The following is a 14,480-nucleotide window of genomic DNA, read 5'->3' as shown; positions in this document are numbered from 1 at the left end:
GAGAAGTGATCAAGACTACACTGATAACACACATCTTAAGGAGGCTTCAAGACTGAAAAGAAAGAAGCTTTCTAGCAATACACAAAGCCTCTTAAGAGATAGAGTTCTGGTTAAAACAAAACAAATCAAACTGACCTGCTGTTTTTGTTCCTCTGCTTTCTCTTTAATAACAGCTTCACATGCTTCTTGACCCTTTCTTTCTTCTTTTTGAACAGTAACCAGTTCTTCAGAAAACTCATCTTTCTGCCATGTGAAAAGAAAATTAAGTATGATTATACACAATAGAAGGTAATATTTGTTAGCTACACAGTGACTTAACGGTCTATCCAACAAAGTAGTAAAAGAAAAAAGTGAATTCTTATCTTAAAAAATTGCTTATGACAAAATATGCAGCAAAATGTGGTTCACTCATCCCTGGACATGCAAACACAACTTTTTTCAAAGCTGGGGGGACCTTTTCTGAGGCAGGGAAAGTATAGGACACCAAAGATTGAAGAATTCAAGTGACTGGTCAAGCATCTGAGGATAATTAACCAACTTGTACCCAGCATAAGTAAGGGAAAACAAAAGATTAAAAAAGTGACACTATTGCTGGGGGTGGGGGGGTGTGCACGAAGAGGATAAATAACAAATCCAGAAGAAAAAAAATCAAGATCAAGATTTCAGGAAAGCAGATTCAGACACTAAGCCTGATAAGTTGATGTACATGCAATACATTCTCCAGGTTAAAACAAACCAAAGCAAACCAAACAAATACAACAAACCTTAATCTCCTTAAGTTCCCTCAGAGTTCTACACAACTCATCAACAGAATTAATTATTTCTTTGTACTTTAACATGGCTTTTTCAACATACTTCATTCCTTCTTCAATACCTACAAAGGTAAACATTAAATTAGAAGAAATGGCTCAAACGTGTAACAATTAATGTACTTTTTAACCCAAACATACTATAATAATTACATTTTTCTGTGTTTTGTATTGCTGAAGGAGTTCTGTGATTCACAGCAATATGCTTTCCTACTTCTTACTTGCTACTGAGCCCTCACACTTGCTCTAGGTCTTGTACTAGGCTTCTGCTTGAACACTGTTACTTCTATCTGGTTAGTGATACTGCTTTAAAGGATGCTGACCTCAGAGTGTCTCCTAAACTAGTTGCCTTATTACACAGCTAGAAGGCACTTAGATTCCTATTATAAGAAATACAAAAGAAAGGCAGGATGGAGAAGCTTTCTCCTACGTAATGACTTAAAAAACACAAAGCAGCTTCTTTCTCCCAGTGTTCTTAATCAGCTGATGCCAAGACTCCATTCTGTCAGCTCCTTTCCTACAAACAGGAATGTTTAAAATAGAGAAGGTTAAAAAAAAAAACAAAACAGAGAGAGAGAAGAAAAACAAAATCTATCAGTGGTCTCTAAATAGACTTTTCAACACTAACTTAGAGGAATTTAAAAGCACAGTTTGATTCTGTATCCTTGCACTTTTGGATGGTCATCTTACCTTTGGATAACTTCAACTAGTATATAATCATTATAAGTGGGAGGAAAAAAAGCAAAACCTGAAATTTGACCAAACTTTTTGGTCAACAATGTTCCAAATCAATACAATTGCAAATATAGTATTTCTATAACAATCTAGATTTTTGCTAATAAAATACTTACAGATGTTGGCAATCAAATACCACTAGTTATGCACAGTGTTATTGTAAAAATTCACTCAGCACTGACGTATATCACTGTAGTATACTGACTTCAAAGAATTGCCTGTTATGAGATAGCATATGACATGAAGTCCTAATTCCAAGCCCATATATATTACCAGGACATTCACACTTCATTTCAAGGTGAACTCAGACTGTATACAGAAAACCAAGTTAACTGCCAGACTGTTGAGTACTTTCATATTTTTATGTTTTAAATATTTGTTCGAAATCCTTCACCTCCTCCAGCCAATACTTTAAAACATTTGTTTTTTAAACTTCATAGGATTTTCTTCTTAAATGAATAAATCTAGAAATCTGCTTCCTCCTGTCTTATATTACTGTATTTTTTCCCCCTCAGTACATTACCAGACAGCTCCTCACCATATAACTGTTTAGCAAGGTCTGTAATCTGCTGCATTTTTTCTTCTTGTTGAGGCACTGCAGGCTCAATAAACTTATTGAATTGCTTGTAGAGAGTTTCTATCGCTTCTCGTGTTTTGCATTCTGCAGAATAATTGCCAACTCTAATTACTGTTGCACTCACATCTTCGAACCAAAATTGACACTGAGGGGAAAAAAACACTACATTATAATGAATTACCATCAACAGTTTTGTAGAATAGACTGGACTATTCTTAGACTTTCCAAAACCAGTGGCATAGTGTACATCTTAAATTTTCTGATTTTAATTTAACCTGAAAAACATTTGCTCATCACCAATACTGATTCAAATATTAATGACTGCTACATTTTCTTTAAACACTACATACATTCCAATCTTACAAGCATGGTGAAGTTATCAGCTAACGGTGCTGCAAACATATATTTAAGTTCTGAATTCTTTCCACCTTGTGTATCAACTGACTAATTTCACAAACTTCATATCATGGGCGCAGCTATACCTCTGCCAAAACAGCAAGGTTACTTGTATTTAGTCTACTAGCAAACAGGGGCTTTGGTCTCAGCAACCGTTAAAGTTGCCAGGAGGCATTCTGCTGATAAGAATGGACTTTAGAACAAATCCTTAATAAACATTTTTGGTTAACAATACTCAGAGGAGGACAGAATCTGGTGTGCCCTCAGTATCATCCATATTGCATCACTACAGCAAGCAGCTAATAATCACCATTTTTAACTGCCAATAAAGTCTGTATTTAAGACTCTGCCTATTCACTGAAAGAGAATTGTTGAGTAAAAGGTGATACTTTGCACTGAGTAAAAAAAAAAAAATCTTAAATTCTAGCTCTAGGAAATAATTTATTTCCCTCAAAGTAAAGGGGAAGATTAAAAATGTAAGTGAACAAGAAATGGTAACAAATCGCTTTGCTAGCAATATTTAAAATTACACATTGATCACTGGACACTAAAATAATCTTTTTAAACAAAACTTTAGTATTTTGATCCATCATTAAGAGAATTTATTTTTCATGCATTTAGATCACTTTGGAGATATGAACAGTGTTATTTCTAAAAATAAACAATGATGACAGGAATCTGCTTGCTTCACAGCAGAGGCATCGACACACTGTAGCAAGAGGAAAAATACTGTTACAAACTTTATTTATTTTTAAAAATTACAATGGGTGAGGTAGTCCTTAGACACATGACAAAAAAAGTTACAGAATTCTCCAAAAAGAGACTGCAGTTCAGAAAAAAAAAAAAGTACTTAGCAATTAAGTCTATTACAACACCACCACCACCCCAACACACACACACAAAAAGCCAAAACCAAAACAAACAAAAACCCCACATACTGCTTTTAAGGAACTAAATATTTTACATTTCAGTTCCAGAATTACAACCCACATAAACAGCTCTTCCTGACACCAAACACAGTGGATATTGTGATAACCTGGCTCTTGTGGTTTTACAGCTATCGAAGAGGCCCCTGTAGCACTTTCTGTGTTGCCTCAGAATATACTTTGATAAAATGAGTTCATGAGTATGATCACTGATATGCTGAATCACTATGAAAGTCATATGGAGGTGGAGGCCCCAGTTGTGTGCATAGCAGCACAAGAATGTTGTCACATTGTGGTTCCCCCTGTCCCTCCCCTTTCTCCACAAAGCTACAAAGAAAAAAATAGAAAAAAAATACAGATTTTTACCAGTCTACTACTTTTGGAAGCCACAGATTTTTGCCTGAAGTAGTTACAAGCACTTTTATCTAACCCAGCCCTGGATCATTACTACAGCCACAGTGAGGATTTGGAGTTTACTAATACCTCTTCCATCATCTGTTGCAGATGCTCCACAAGATCCAGATTTTGCTTGTAATCCTCCACAACTCTGCTAAAGTCATTCAGCTGTTTTTGTAAGTCACTGATTGACTCCAAGAGGACTCTAACTTTAGCATTAGGTTCATTTGCTACCGAGCAAATGACTTTCTTCTCTAAATTATCCATCTTCTTTTTAAGAATCTGTTTAAAAAAAAGGTACCAATGTTAAACACCGCAACAAAAATGTTTTATTTTTAGAAATAAAAAATAAAAAACATGGGAAAAGCCGCACAAATATATTTCTTGTCCTGTGTTTTAAAAATTACAAGTACAAGAAATCAAAGAAAAAAAATCAAAGTAAACGGGTGCCTGTACAATGCTGATTTAAATCAATGTAAACTATATTTATGAAATGTGAAATTCAGTTATATTTTTCAGCTTAAAATAAGAAAATATATGTAGTAATAAAACATAGGATCTTCAGCAAAATAACTTCCATTCAATCTGCAACAGAAAAAAATACTACTAAGTCTTTAGAGTCTGAGTAAATACAAGTCAATTTAAGCACCACAGTTAGTTATGTCCTAGGATATTAACATATTGCTTAAGAATCTGAAATAAGCAACATCAGTGACAATCTACAGTAACCCCAAAGGCCAGGAGGAATTAGCATTCATACTAGTACTTTATGATATCTGATATAAACATGACCTGTAAGTTTTAGGGTAAGATTATGTACATATATGCATTAATATACTTTATCTCTTGGTAACACTAGTCTTGCCAGTTGATCAATACTTCGTTGTGCCAATTGTTTTACAAGTGATGCAAAAAGATGGATCCTTGTTTTTTGTTTGGGAAGGAAGAAGTTGGTTTAAAATAGGAAAGCATTTCACGAACTGTCCACACATAAACTTGTAAGAGTAGACACTGGTAGGAAGAGTCTTGCCAGTGGGTCATAGGAGGGGATTATTCCCTTCTACATAGCACTAGTGAGGCTACACCTGGAGTCTTGTGTCCCCGGTACAAGAAATTCCTGGACACACTGGAGCAAACCCAGCAAGGTACCACAAAGATGACTGAGCGTGCTTTATACAAGGACAGAGAGAGCTGGGATATTTTTAGCCTGGAGAAGAGAAGGTTCAAGGTGGATCTCATCAATGTGTATAAAAATATGATGGGAGTGAGTAAAGAAAACAGAGCCAGATGCATCTCAGTGGTGTCTGGTGAAAAGACAGGAGGTAATGCACCCAAACTGAAACACAGGAAATTCTGTTTAAGAAAACACAAAACAAAACAAACCCCACTCTTTTTACTCTGAGGATGGAACAGCTTTCTGACAGAGGCTGTGAAGTATCCATCCCTGGAGATATTCAAAACCCGACTGGACATGACGCAGAGCAACCTTCTGTAATGGACCCTGCTCTGGGGATGGCATTTCAACCAGATTATCTCCAGAGGTTTCTTCCAGCCTCAGTGATTCTGCGATTTGAATTTGCATTAGCGGATAAAATTGCACCGAAATAAAGAAAAAAGGTTGTAAAAGGAATTGTCAATGACATCAAAAGAAAAAGCAAAAATAGAATCATAGAAGCTACTGAAAATTTCAAGTAAAAACTTTGTGAAGGGAGAGACTGGCAGGGCAAGCAAAACAAAAAGCGCTAGTTATGACTGGCAACTAAAAAGGTCACTGAAGGCTTTGGAAGAAGAGTTTCTGGTGAAGTCAAAGAATGGGTGAGCTCACAATACATTTTACCTTTCCTCTGTTCTGCTTGGCACAGGCCACAGCAATTCAATCAGTGAAGCCTTCACTAAGACTAACATTTCTAATATTACCTGTATTTTCTCTGCATATGTATCAACATGCTGAATCTGTATTTTAAGTACTTTCAAATTTCGAGATTTTTCAGTTTTCTTCGTATAGTTAAATTTCAAATTGTTGAATTTCTTTTTGAGATCCTTAAATGATTCTCTGAGCTGAAACAGAGTAAGCATATATGTTAGCGAAAAAGAAATGAGTACACTTCAAGTTTTACCAAGAGCTGTTTAACAGACCGTATGATAGCAGAGAGATTCTGTCTAACAGATACCCAAAAAAAGCCTCACTTAACTACAGCTAGATGGATTTGATGCCATATGAGAGTATTACTACCAGTTAGTATTGACTTGGTGTAGCAAGCTCATCATTAGGCAAAATGATTCCTGTAATGATAATAATTTAAATGAACCAGTAGCCCTGATTTTGAAGCATCTTTGCCTTTCAAGACTTTTCAGATGGACTTATATCAGCTGAGATAACTGCTATTAAATTTAGTTATAATAAATTTACTCTAAAACTCTTTGGCTACTTAGAATATAGCTACATTTTTTTTTTAATCTTCAAAATATTTTAAAAATTCAGAATGACAAAAATTACACTGATGAAGCTCTAGGAAGCCACACTTTCGTATACACACATTAATCGTATGCATGGCCAATTTACCAGAATGACTTTAATACACATCAAAAAGAAGAGTCATTTATGATCAACAGAATTTTAAAAACCTGCTGTTTATGTACTGTAGGAACTAGTTATAATATAGGGTTGTTATATTCTTTCATTATTTTTTTTTTCAATGTCAGTTACATGTTTGCTTTAATGTCCTCTTAAAAGTGTGCCCTTAATAAAACATATGTCATTCTTTGCATTAGCAATGTTATATAAATAAGCATACCAAACATAGTCAGCTAAATTAACTTTAAAGGAAACTTTTTTAAGTATAAAATTTTATTTTTCAATTTTTTTTTTCTCTGAAAGTTGTGTAATTTTCTAGTTTATTTACAAATGCAAAAAAACCTTTTAGACATTACAGTTTCTTTTGAGTGCCTTTAAGCAACACATACAAGAACCAAACAAGTAAAAAAACCTGCTTAAAATATGCTTCTGGTAACTTATAAAATGAACTTGTTTGATTACACTGCGATTCCATGGTCACATTTTCAAATGATTTATAATTAATTCATAAAATCTGAAATTGAAGTATATAAAAATTACTGGGTTTTCTTCTTTTTTTTTTTTGAGAACTTCACATCCTTTGTGTTGACAATCTTTTGCTTTTAGGAGAATGTAGAATAAATTACATGAAATGATATTTATCTAAAGGAACCAATATAAAAGAAACAGAGCAGTTCTAATGCTTTGCAATTTCTTTCTCCAGACACACAAATGCAAAGAACATAACTTACTTGATTAGTATTAGTAAGTTCAGATCGCATCCACAATTTGATATTTTGTTAACATATTTGAGGCTTTTTAGTATTAAAAACTCCTACAGAGTTTCCCCTACCCCCCTACCAAAGAATCCAGGGAGTAATGAATGCTCATTTTGCAGCTACTGTTATTGGAACATCTAGCAATCAATCCTTGTTATTACACACTAATGTTAATCCATCAAGGGATATATTTTTCATTTTCATTTCATCTAGTGGGATGTTGTCACATTATTTCAGTGGTGAATAGACAGATGGTGTTCACTCAGTGTAATGGAAAGGAAGGGAATTCTGTCACAGGCACAGTGATCTCTAATTAGTTTAAGCTCTTCATCCCACCTAAGTACACAGAACAATAAAATCTATCTAAAAGCCCTCAGTTAATAAAACCACCTCTGCAGAACAAGATTTTGTCTTCAGAACATAAGAGCCTTACTTACTGGTTTAATTTTGAGGAAAAGAAGAGGTGAGCAAGAGTTTATTTTAGTTTATTTCACTGGCTTATGCACATGCATATGCTAGCGATCATGTATAAGGCCAGAGGCTCTCCTCATAGCAGTAGGTGAAATTAGATCGCCTTGTTTCAGATATGACGGCTCATGTGTCAAAGGTCTGCAGCTGCTGTCACTCTTCTCTTTTAGCCTCAGTGGAAAAACCAGATTCAGCTCAGACTTGCACATCACCCCCTCAGAGTACATGTACACAACTCATCATCAGCAACTGTACCAAAGATGACATATCACTACCAGTTTTTAGATATCTAAAAATATCACTGTTTTCCACTATTTTCTGCAAAATTAAATGAGACATACTAAAGGAACTATACACCCTAATATGCTTTCGTGACTTCAGCCCACGAGTTTAGTGGGACTTTGTAACTTGGCCATTGTGTCATAGCCATTAATCAGGCAGCTGTTCCTAACTATAGCTGGACTGTCATGGGTGGAGAATGATAGTAGAGAAGAGGGGTTTAGGTGCCAATTGCTCCAATTCATCACACATCTATAAAGTAAATGGAAAAAGCAAGTTATGAAGCTGATTTAAACATTTTTGGTTTTGTTGATGGTACAGTTCTAGTAAAATGCTTTGATTCCTATGTGAACCACTGCAGGAGGTACTTCAGTGTTAGCCACTTAATCTTCCCTTTTTATTCATAAATAAAACTTTTAATAGCACTAATAATCAAAATATCCCATGGGAGAAGGTTGCTGAAAATAGATTTTCAAAGCGACAAAGATGAAAGAAGAGCCAGCCAGAAAGCGGGAAGAAAGGAAAGGTGTTGTTCAAATCATTAATGATTACATTAATTCTGGGACCACAATCAAAATAAATTAGAATGTGAGAAATGTGCTAAGAAGTATCAGTTCCTACTGACTTGTGAACAGAGGCAGCTCATTACCCTCTATGGTTAAAATCCACATTTTCAACCATATCTTTCCATAAGTGTATAAATAATGATATGATGAAGAGGAAAGAAGGGAGATGATTCGGGAGAGCTAAGAACCTACAGCAGGATCTGTGCTACTCTTCTGTTGAAAGCTTTGTGTATACTTGCATAAATGTTATTTTTAAAGTGATCACTTAAAAAAAACCTTTTCATTGCAAAAGTTATCTTATGTAAATCACTCTGTCACTTATAATTCCATGAATGGATTCAGTGTAACATTAAGCAACAGTTACCTGTGGCTCTATTGCAAATGAATGCAGTGTTAACACAGCTGAGTTGCAGCTCTTTGGAAACTGCTCCCCAAGCCCAAAGTGACAAATTCAGACCTCAAAGGTCATATGTGCTTTCCTGGTACCTTTCAAAGATGCAGCAGGCATATATCCTTTTTTTCGGCCTTTGCAAATTGTCTTTACGTTAGAGAAGGCACACAAAAGGCATGCATTTTACTCTTCTGTCCTCCGAGACTGTTTCAAAACTCATACTATGTATCCTTGGCTGTAAATTTAAGTATTTGTTTGCTTGCTTCTTATACAAGCACTAACACGTTACACACAAAGGGAGCTAGCCAAATCCTCCAAGTATGATATATTCAAACACTGGTGAGTCCTAATCACCAAAGTCCTGTCTCACATGCTTTATTTACACCCTCCAATTCACCACATTAAATGTAAATTAATTTAAGTATTTTCAGCAGAATTCCAAATATTTTGAGTCAACTTTTAAGTTTGCTCAATACACTGGTAAATCACAACTAAACTGTCTGGTAGGCTGTTTACTGTGTGACAGCTATGAACAGCTGCTGCTGCCACATGAAAGATTTGCTTAGACACAGTAGATGGTAAAGAAATTGTTATTTCAGACAGGTTTGCTATATACTTGCAATACTCAGACTAATTTCTGATGTTAAAACTTACAGAATTTAAAATACTGAAGTGAATACTTATAACTTTAACATTATTGAAGTAGTTCAGTGTCTGGTTTTGATCCCTAAACAGAATTAGTTATAAATACTTAATGAAAAAAAAAAAAAAAAAACGGCAGTGGATTAATGCATATACAGGTACCTTAGCCAAGTATTTGTTTAGGAAAAATATTCTATGCTAATCTTTAATAGAAAAAGAATCTAAAGAAAAAGGTATCCACACACCAAATTAGTATATTTCAGCTCGTTTACATTCAAATTCAATTAGGTTTGAGGATGACAGTTTTAACTCAACCAGCCAACATGACTTTGCCAATTCAAAATGAAAACAACAAAAATCCCAAACCCCAACAATAATAAACACTGTAATTGAAAATATCTTATGCAATTTTTTTGCAGAGGGTGTCCATTAACTATGAGAAGCTAAAACATTACGTTTGGCAATATAGGGCACGTGGTGAGTGACACGTGTCACTGACACACTTTTCATTTAAATTTGACATAGACAGACAATTGCTTTTTCCTTTACTTCCTGCTCTCACTGGAAGTCTAACAAGTAATAAAAATTGAAAAAATTATTCTTAGAAAGGAGTCACATTCTCCTGCCCTCATTATATAATGCCAGAATCAAAGGACAGGAACAAGAGATTTATTTGTGTCTTTGAATATGGCCAGACTTACAGGCTGCTCAGTGAATGTTTCCTTTTCTTCAGCAAATTTGAGGGGCTTTCATTAAAAACCTAGAATTCTTTAGTTTGAACCTCAAATATACTGATTCTACTGTGCCACTGGAAAGCATAATGGGACTTCTTGTACTTGATGTTTTCATTCTCTTCTACATCATGGTTCCCTCTGCCAGAGTGCTTCTCCTGTACCACCACCTGCTGTTCCCACTACCATCGGCCAAGAATTTGCACAGAAGATCAGAGGGTGAAACACACTCAGCATATAACTGGCAAGGTACTAGAACTGTAACTGAGGTTCAAAAACCCCTTTTATGATGCACACGTTCTTTCAATTTCAAAATACCTTTTCGTGAAAATGGATATTTTTCACAAACACGCACAAAAATTTTGTAAAAGAAAAGAAAAAACAAACAATTTTCTCATTAAAGAGTTGGGACAGAAATATCAGTCAGCTCTGCTTTGGGGATTTTGAGAAAATACAATCTTTCTTTATTCAGGTGTAGATTTACTAAGTGAAAGATAAAATAAGAACATATAACCTTCAGTGTCCTGTGTTTCCACTGCCTATGCTTCACAATACAGGAAATTGTAGTGTGAAATCCTTCCAGGTAAGAATCCAATTTCTGTACTTCATGGATGCACAGAAGTGCAGTCTACAGAACTTCAACTGTAAAGACCATCAGTCTCTTATTATAACGAACCGCTCTGAGAAAATTAAATCTATTAAATGTTTTTCCTAAAGTATTTTTTTCTGAGACATCTATCCAATTCAACCTGCTAAGTTGTGAGTGGATTTGTATTTGGCCAACTAAGATGCTAAATTAATAATAATATTAACTAAGTATTTTTTCCTAAGTATTATTATTTCCTAAATATATTCCACAGTATTGAATTCTAATATCTTGTACCAAAGAACATTTCCTTTTCTTCTAGCAGTTTTTTTAAGTATCATATCTTGGGTTTCTGAGAAAATATTAAGTACTAAATTACTCTGAACTTTTCATTAGAAGACTGAAAGTTCCTTCTAATAGTCTTACAACAGCAATATATGTAAATTCTACTTTCACTTGAAACTTTATCTGTGTAAGAAAGAAATCTGAAGACTCGTGTATTTCAGATGAACCTGACAGAGCTGAAAGCCAAAGAAAATATAGCTGCTCTATTCCCAGGCCTCTTGGTACAGTGAAAGCAGTTTATTGCCAGCCCAACAATTTGATATAATCCCGAACTGTGGAGGTATGGACCATAGATTAATATTGCTGCTGACTGGATCCAAGATTGCTGTTAAAATGAAAATCAACTTTTCTATATATGTATGAAACATCAAGAGGAATGGTAAACAGTAATGTATAACAAAACACAACAGCCCTTTTAATGGTCATTTTACTTGTCGGGATTTATCTCATTTACCTCATTTATCTCCTCTTGAGTAGTGCAGTGCTGGAAATGCTGTGACAGCTCTTCCTCATGCTTATCGGCTTTGGAACTCCAGTTAATGCTTTCACACTCTAATCTAGAAACTTCTTGTTTCAGATACTTTACAGAAACATTCAAGCAATTCTAAACAGGGAATAGATAACCAACTTATGAAAATCAGGAAATGTAATCATTTTGAGGCAGAACATGCGTAGCCAGTCACAATGGGCTAAACTAAACCATTAAACCTCTAAAGTAATGAGATCAAGTACATAGCAGTTCCAATCACCAGCAGTCTGAGAAGTAGTTTTGGGTCAAAGTCAGAACTCGTGCATGGTGTCTACTCTGAGCAAAGAGAAAGTGACCTGTTTTACTCCTTTACCACCCAGAGATTAGCTCCTTTCTGCTCTCTATCAGTTTATGGAGTATGAAGAGAAGACTAGCAATGTGGATAATCTAGGCAGGTCATAAGGGAGTGTCTTGCTTTCTCCCCAGTAGATGCATACAGGGCAATAACCATCCTGCTCTGAATAAATTACTCCTTTCCAAAATTATGTAAGTTCTGCCATGCAAATCAGTCTGGAATTCACTGACAGGGTAACACCCTTATTATATTTCGTTACAGTTCTTTTGTTATCCTTTCTTTATAGGAGAATAAATACGCAAAACAACCTTTACAAAGTAGCAGGAGTCTAAAATAGAGATGTGGCATTCAAGAAATTGCCAACAGGGCCTTGAACTCAACAAAAAATACTAGAGAACAGAAAGGCAAGGGTTTTTTTTCCCCAGTGAACGATATTTTAAGATTAGTTTCCTCTCTATTTCAAATGTATTTCAATGCTTTCCAGAGTAAAATCTGTTCACAGACCATTAAAAAATTAAAACAGGATTTCAAAGAAATTAATTTTTCTTTTCTATTAGCAAAAGCAATTTGTAATGTGAGTAACTACTGAAAATTAAATCTGATCATTTCTGGATGTTTCATTTAATTTAATGGCTGTATGGCTGCAAAGTCTAAAAGCAGAAATCTAAAAATTATCAACTGTTTTACATTTTATGTTTTGCCTTTTTTAAAAAGGAACTTAAAGGTCTGTACTTATTTTTCCAGAGTATTAATACATTTTCGTACATCTAAAAGTCAGTCAGGTATCTCCAATAATCTTCTTTTGTATTTATCCTTGATTTCACAGATCATTCTAGTTCTACTCACATGTTGCTGCACTGCAGACAAGATATCCACTCCCTGGGTAATAAGCAGTTTATATAGCTGTCTGGTATGTGCATATTTCTCCTGAGCATTCACAAGGTAGGCTTTAGCATGGTGTATATTTTCAGGGTTCTCACATACTTTAGGAATATCCAGTTCTCCTGATTTTGACAGACATTCCAGCTGGAATATATTCAAATGAAAACCAGTGTGTATTTAAACTAACATGAAAGGAAGTTTATAATTCGTTCCTTATTCATAATGTATTACCCTAGACTTTGTGGACATGGGATTAAGTAATTAAATTTGGGTTCAGATCTGAACATTAAATTCTACAAATTTCCTGCACTTTTAGATCAAAAATTTTAGTTCTGATGAACAGGTAGGTTAATGTTGGAGTAGGGAGTGGGAGGAATGGGGGCAGAGAAAGACCAACAGATACCAAACCCAAAAAGAGTTTAAATGCAACAGGAAGAAGGTACACTTTGAAAGATTATACTCACTTCTTTTTTAGTGTGATGGAATTTGACTGTCTTGTTGAAAATCTCATCATATGCTGTCATTGTGTCCTTTACCATTTGATGGAAATGAGTAAGCTCACTTATTGTCTCAGAATTCTCTTTCACAGGAAATCCTTTCTGACTTGGCAATTCTAATAACTTTGTAAGGTACTGAAGCTCAGCATCCAGTTGCTGGCAAAAAAAAAAAAAAAAAAAAAAAAGCAAAAGCAGTTACTCAAATTACAGAAATATATTTGCAAGATTTCCCTTACATTTGTTGAAATAACAATTTCACAATGGTAAATTGCCTTGGGGAAAAATCAGTGCCATGCTCTTTAGAACACTCTCCACATACTGTACTTTTTGCTAGACATGAATCTCAAGTATCACCCAGAAACAGTTTTCGATCAAAACTAATCACACTGACTTGTAGGTGAATGGCAGATTGAATTGCTAAAACTCAGAAACAGTATTCAGAGGAGGTAGGAAGCTCAGTATGACAGACCTCAGCCTCTGACCAGCTCTAACTCTGCAGCATGAAGCTGATACTCTCCTTGTACTTCCACCACCCCAGTGCTTGTGTGTCACTTCAATATACAGCTAACACCACACAAGACATTCTCTGGATACAGAAAGTAAAACGTCTTCTCCTTTAACCTTATAAACACAGACAAAACCTTCCTTCTGGAAAAGTAATACAAGACATAAAACACTGTGATCTCAGACACTCTTTCTGGGGTCAACATGAATGTGAATTTTTACTGTATCAAAAAGAGCTTTGGATCCATTATGCATTTCTCTAGCTTGGTTTCTCACCTGATACTGTGGTTTCATTTGGTTAAGCTTTTTTTGTAGTTCCAAAACAACAAAAGGGTCACTTCCAAGGTCAATTGTTGCTGCAAGCTGGAGTGCATCTTGAAGAATCTCTAATCCATGAGTAGTCTAAAAGATAAAATGGTTCAGTGTTTCTATTTGCATTAAATAATTTTTAAAATACATTTAAACTCTAATCCAAATTTGTAACAAGAACCTTCCCCAAGCCAGACGCCCAAATGTCAGTAAAACCTCTGTCTCAAACCCTCTGAGTGACAAGGGTGATAGGAAATCTTTAAGACAGCATGCAAAAACAATTC

General features: G+C 35.0%; 1 protein-coding gene across 1 annotated transcript in view; it reads right to left on the bottom strand.

Annotated features, from left to right (window-relative positions):
* Positions 1-14,480, bottom strand: part of CCDC141 (coiled-coil domain containing 141) — a gene marked incomplete at its 5' end in the record, with an annotated part of 70,975 nt that overhangs the window by 17,439 nt on the left and 39,056 nt on the right. The window contains 9 exons of the mRNA XM_082054901.1: positions 136-243; positions 765-874; positions 2,083-2,266; positions 3,927-4,121; positions 5,757-5,897; positions 11,635-11,784; positions 12,851-13,030; positions 13,351-13,539; positions 14,164-14,289. Of these exons, the coding sequence (XP_081911027.1) occupies positions 136-243; positions 765-874; positions 2,083-2,266; positions 3,927-4,121; positions 5,757-5,897; positions 11,635-11,784; positions 12,851-13,030; positions 13,351-13,539; positions 14,164-14,289 (1,383 nt within the window). The remainder of the gene's footprint in view (positions 1-135; positions 244-764; positions 875-2,082; positions 2,267-3,926; positions 4,122-5,756; positions 5,898-11,634; positions 11,785-12,850; positions 13,031-13,350; positions 13,540-14,163; positions 14,290-14,480) is intronic.

The sequence above is a fragment of the Streptopelia decaocto genome (genome assembly GCF_964273445.1).
Source record: "Streptopelia decaocto genome assembly, chromosome: 6".
In the NCBI taxonomy this organism is placed as follows: domain Eukaryota; kingdom Metazoa; phylum Chordata; class Aves; order Columbiformes; family Columbidae; genus Streptopelia; species Streptopelia decaocto.
The sequence above is the reverse complement of the archived record's forward strand: the minus strand, read 5'-3'. Positions and strand labels throughout refer to the sequence as shown.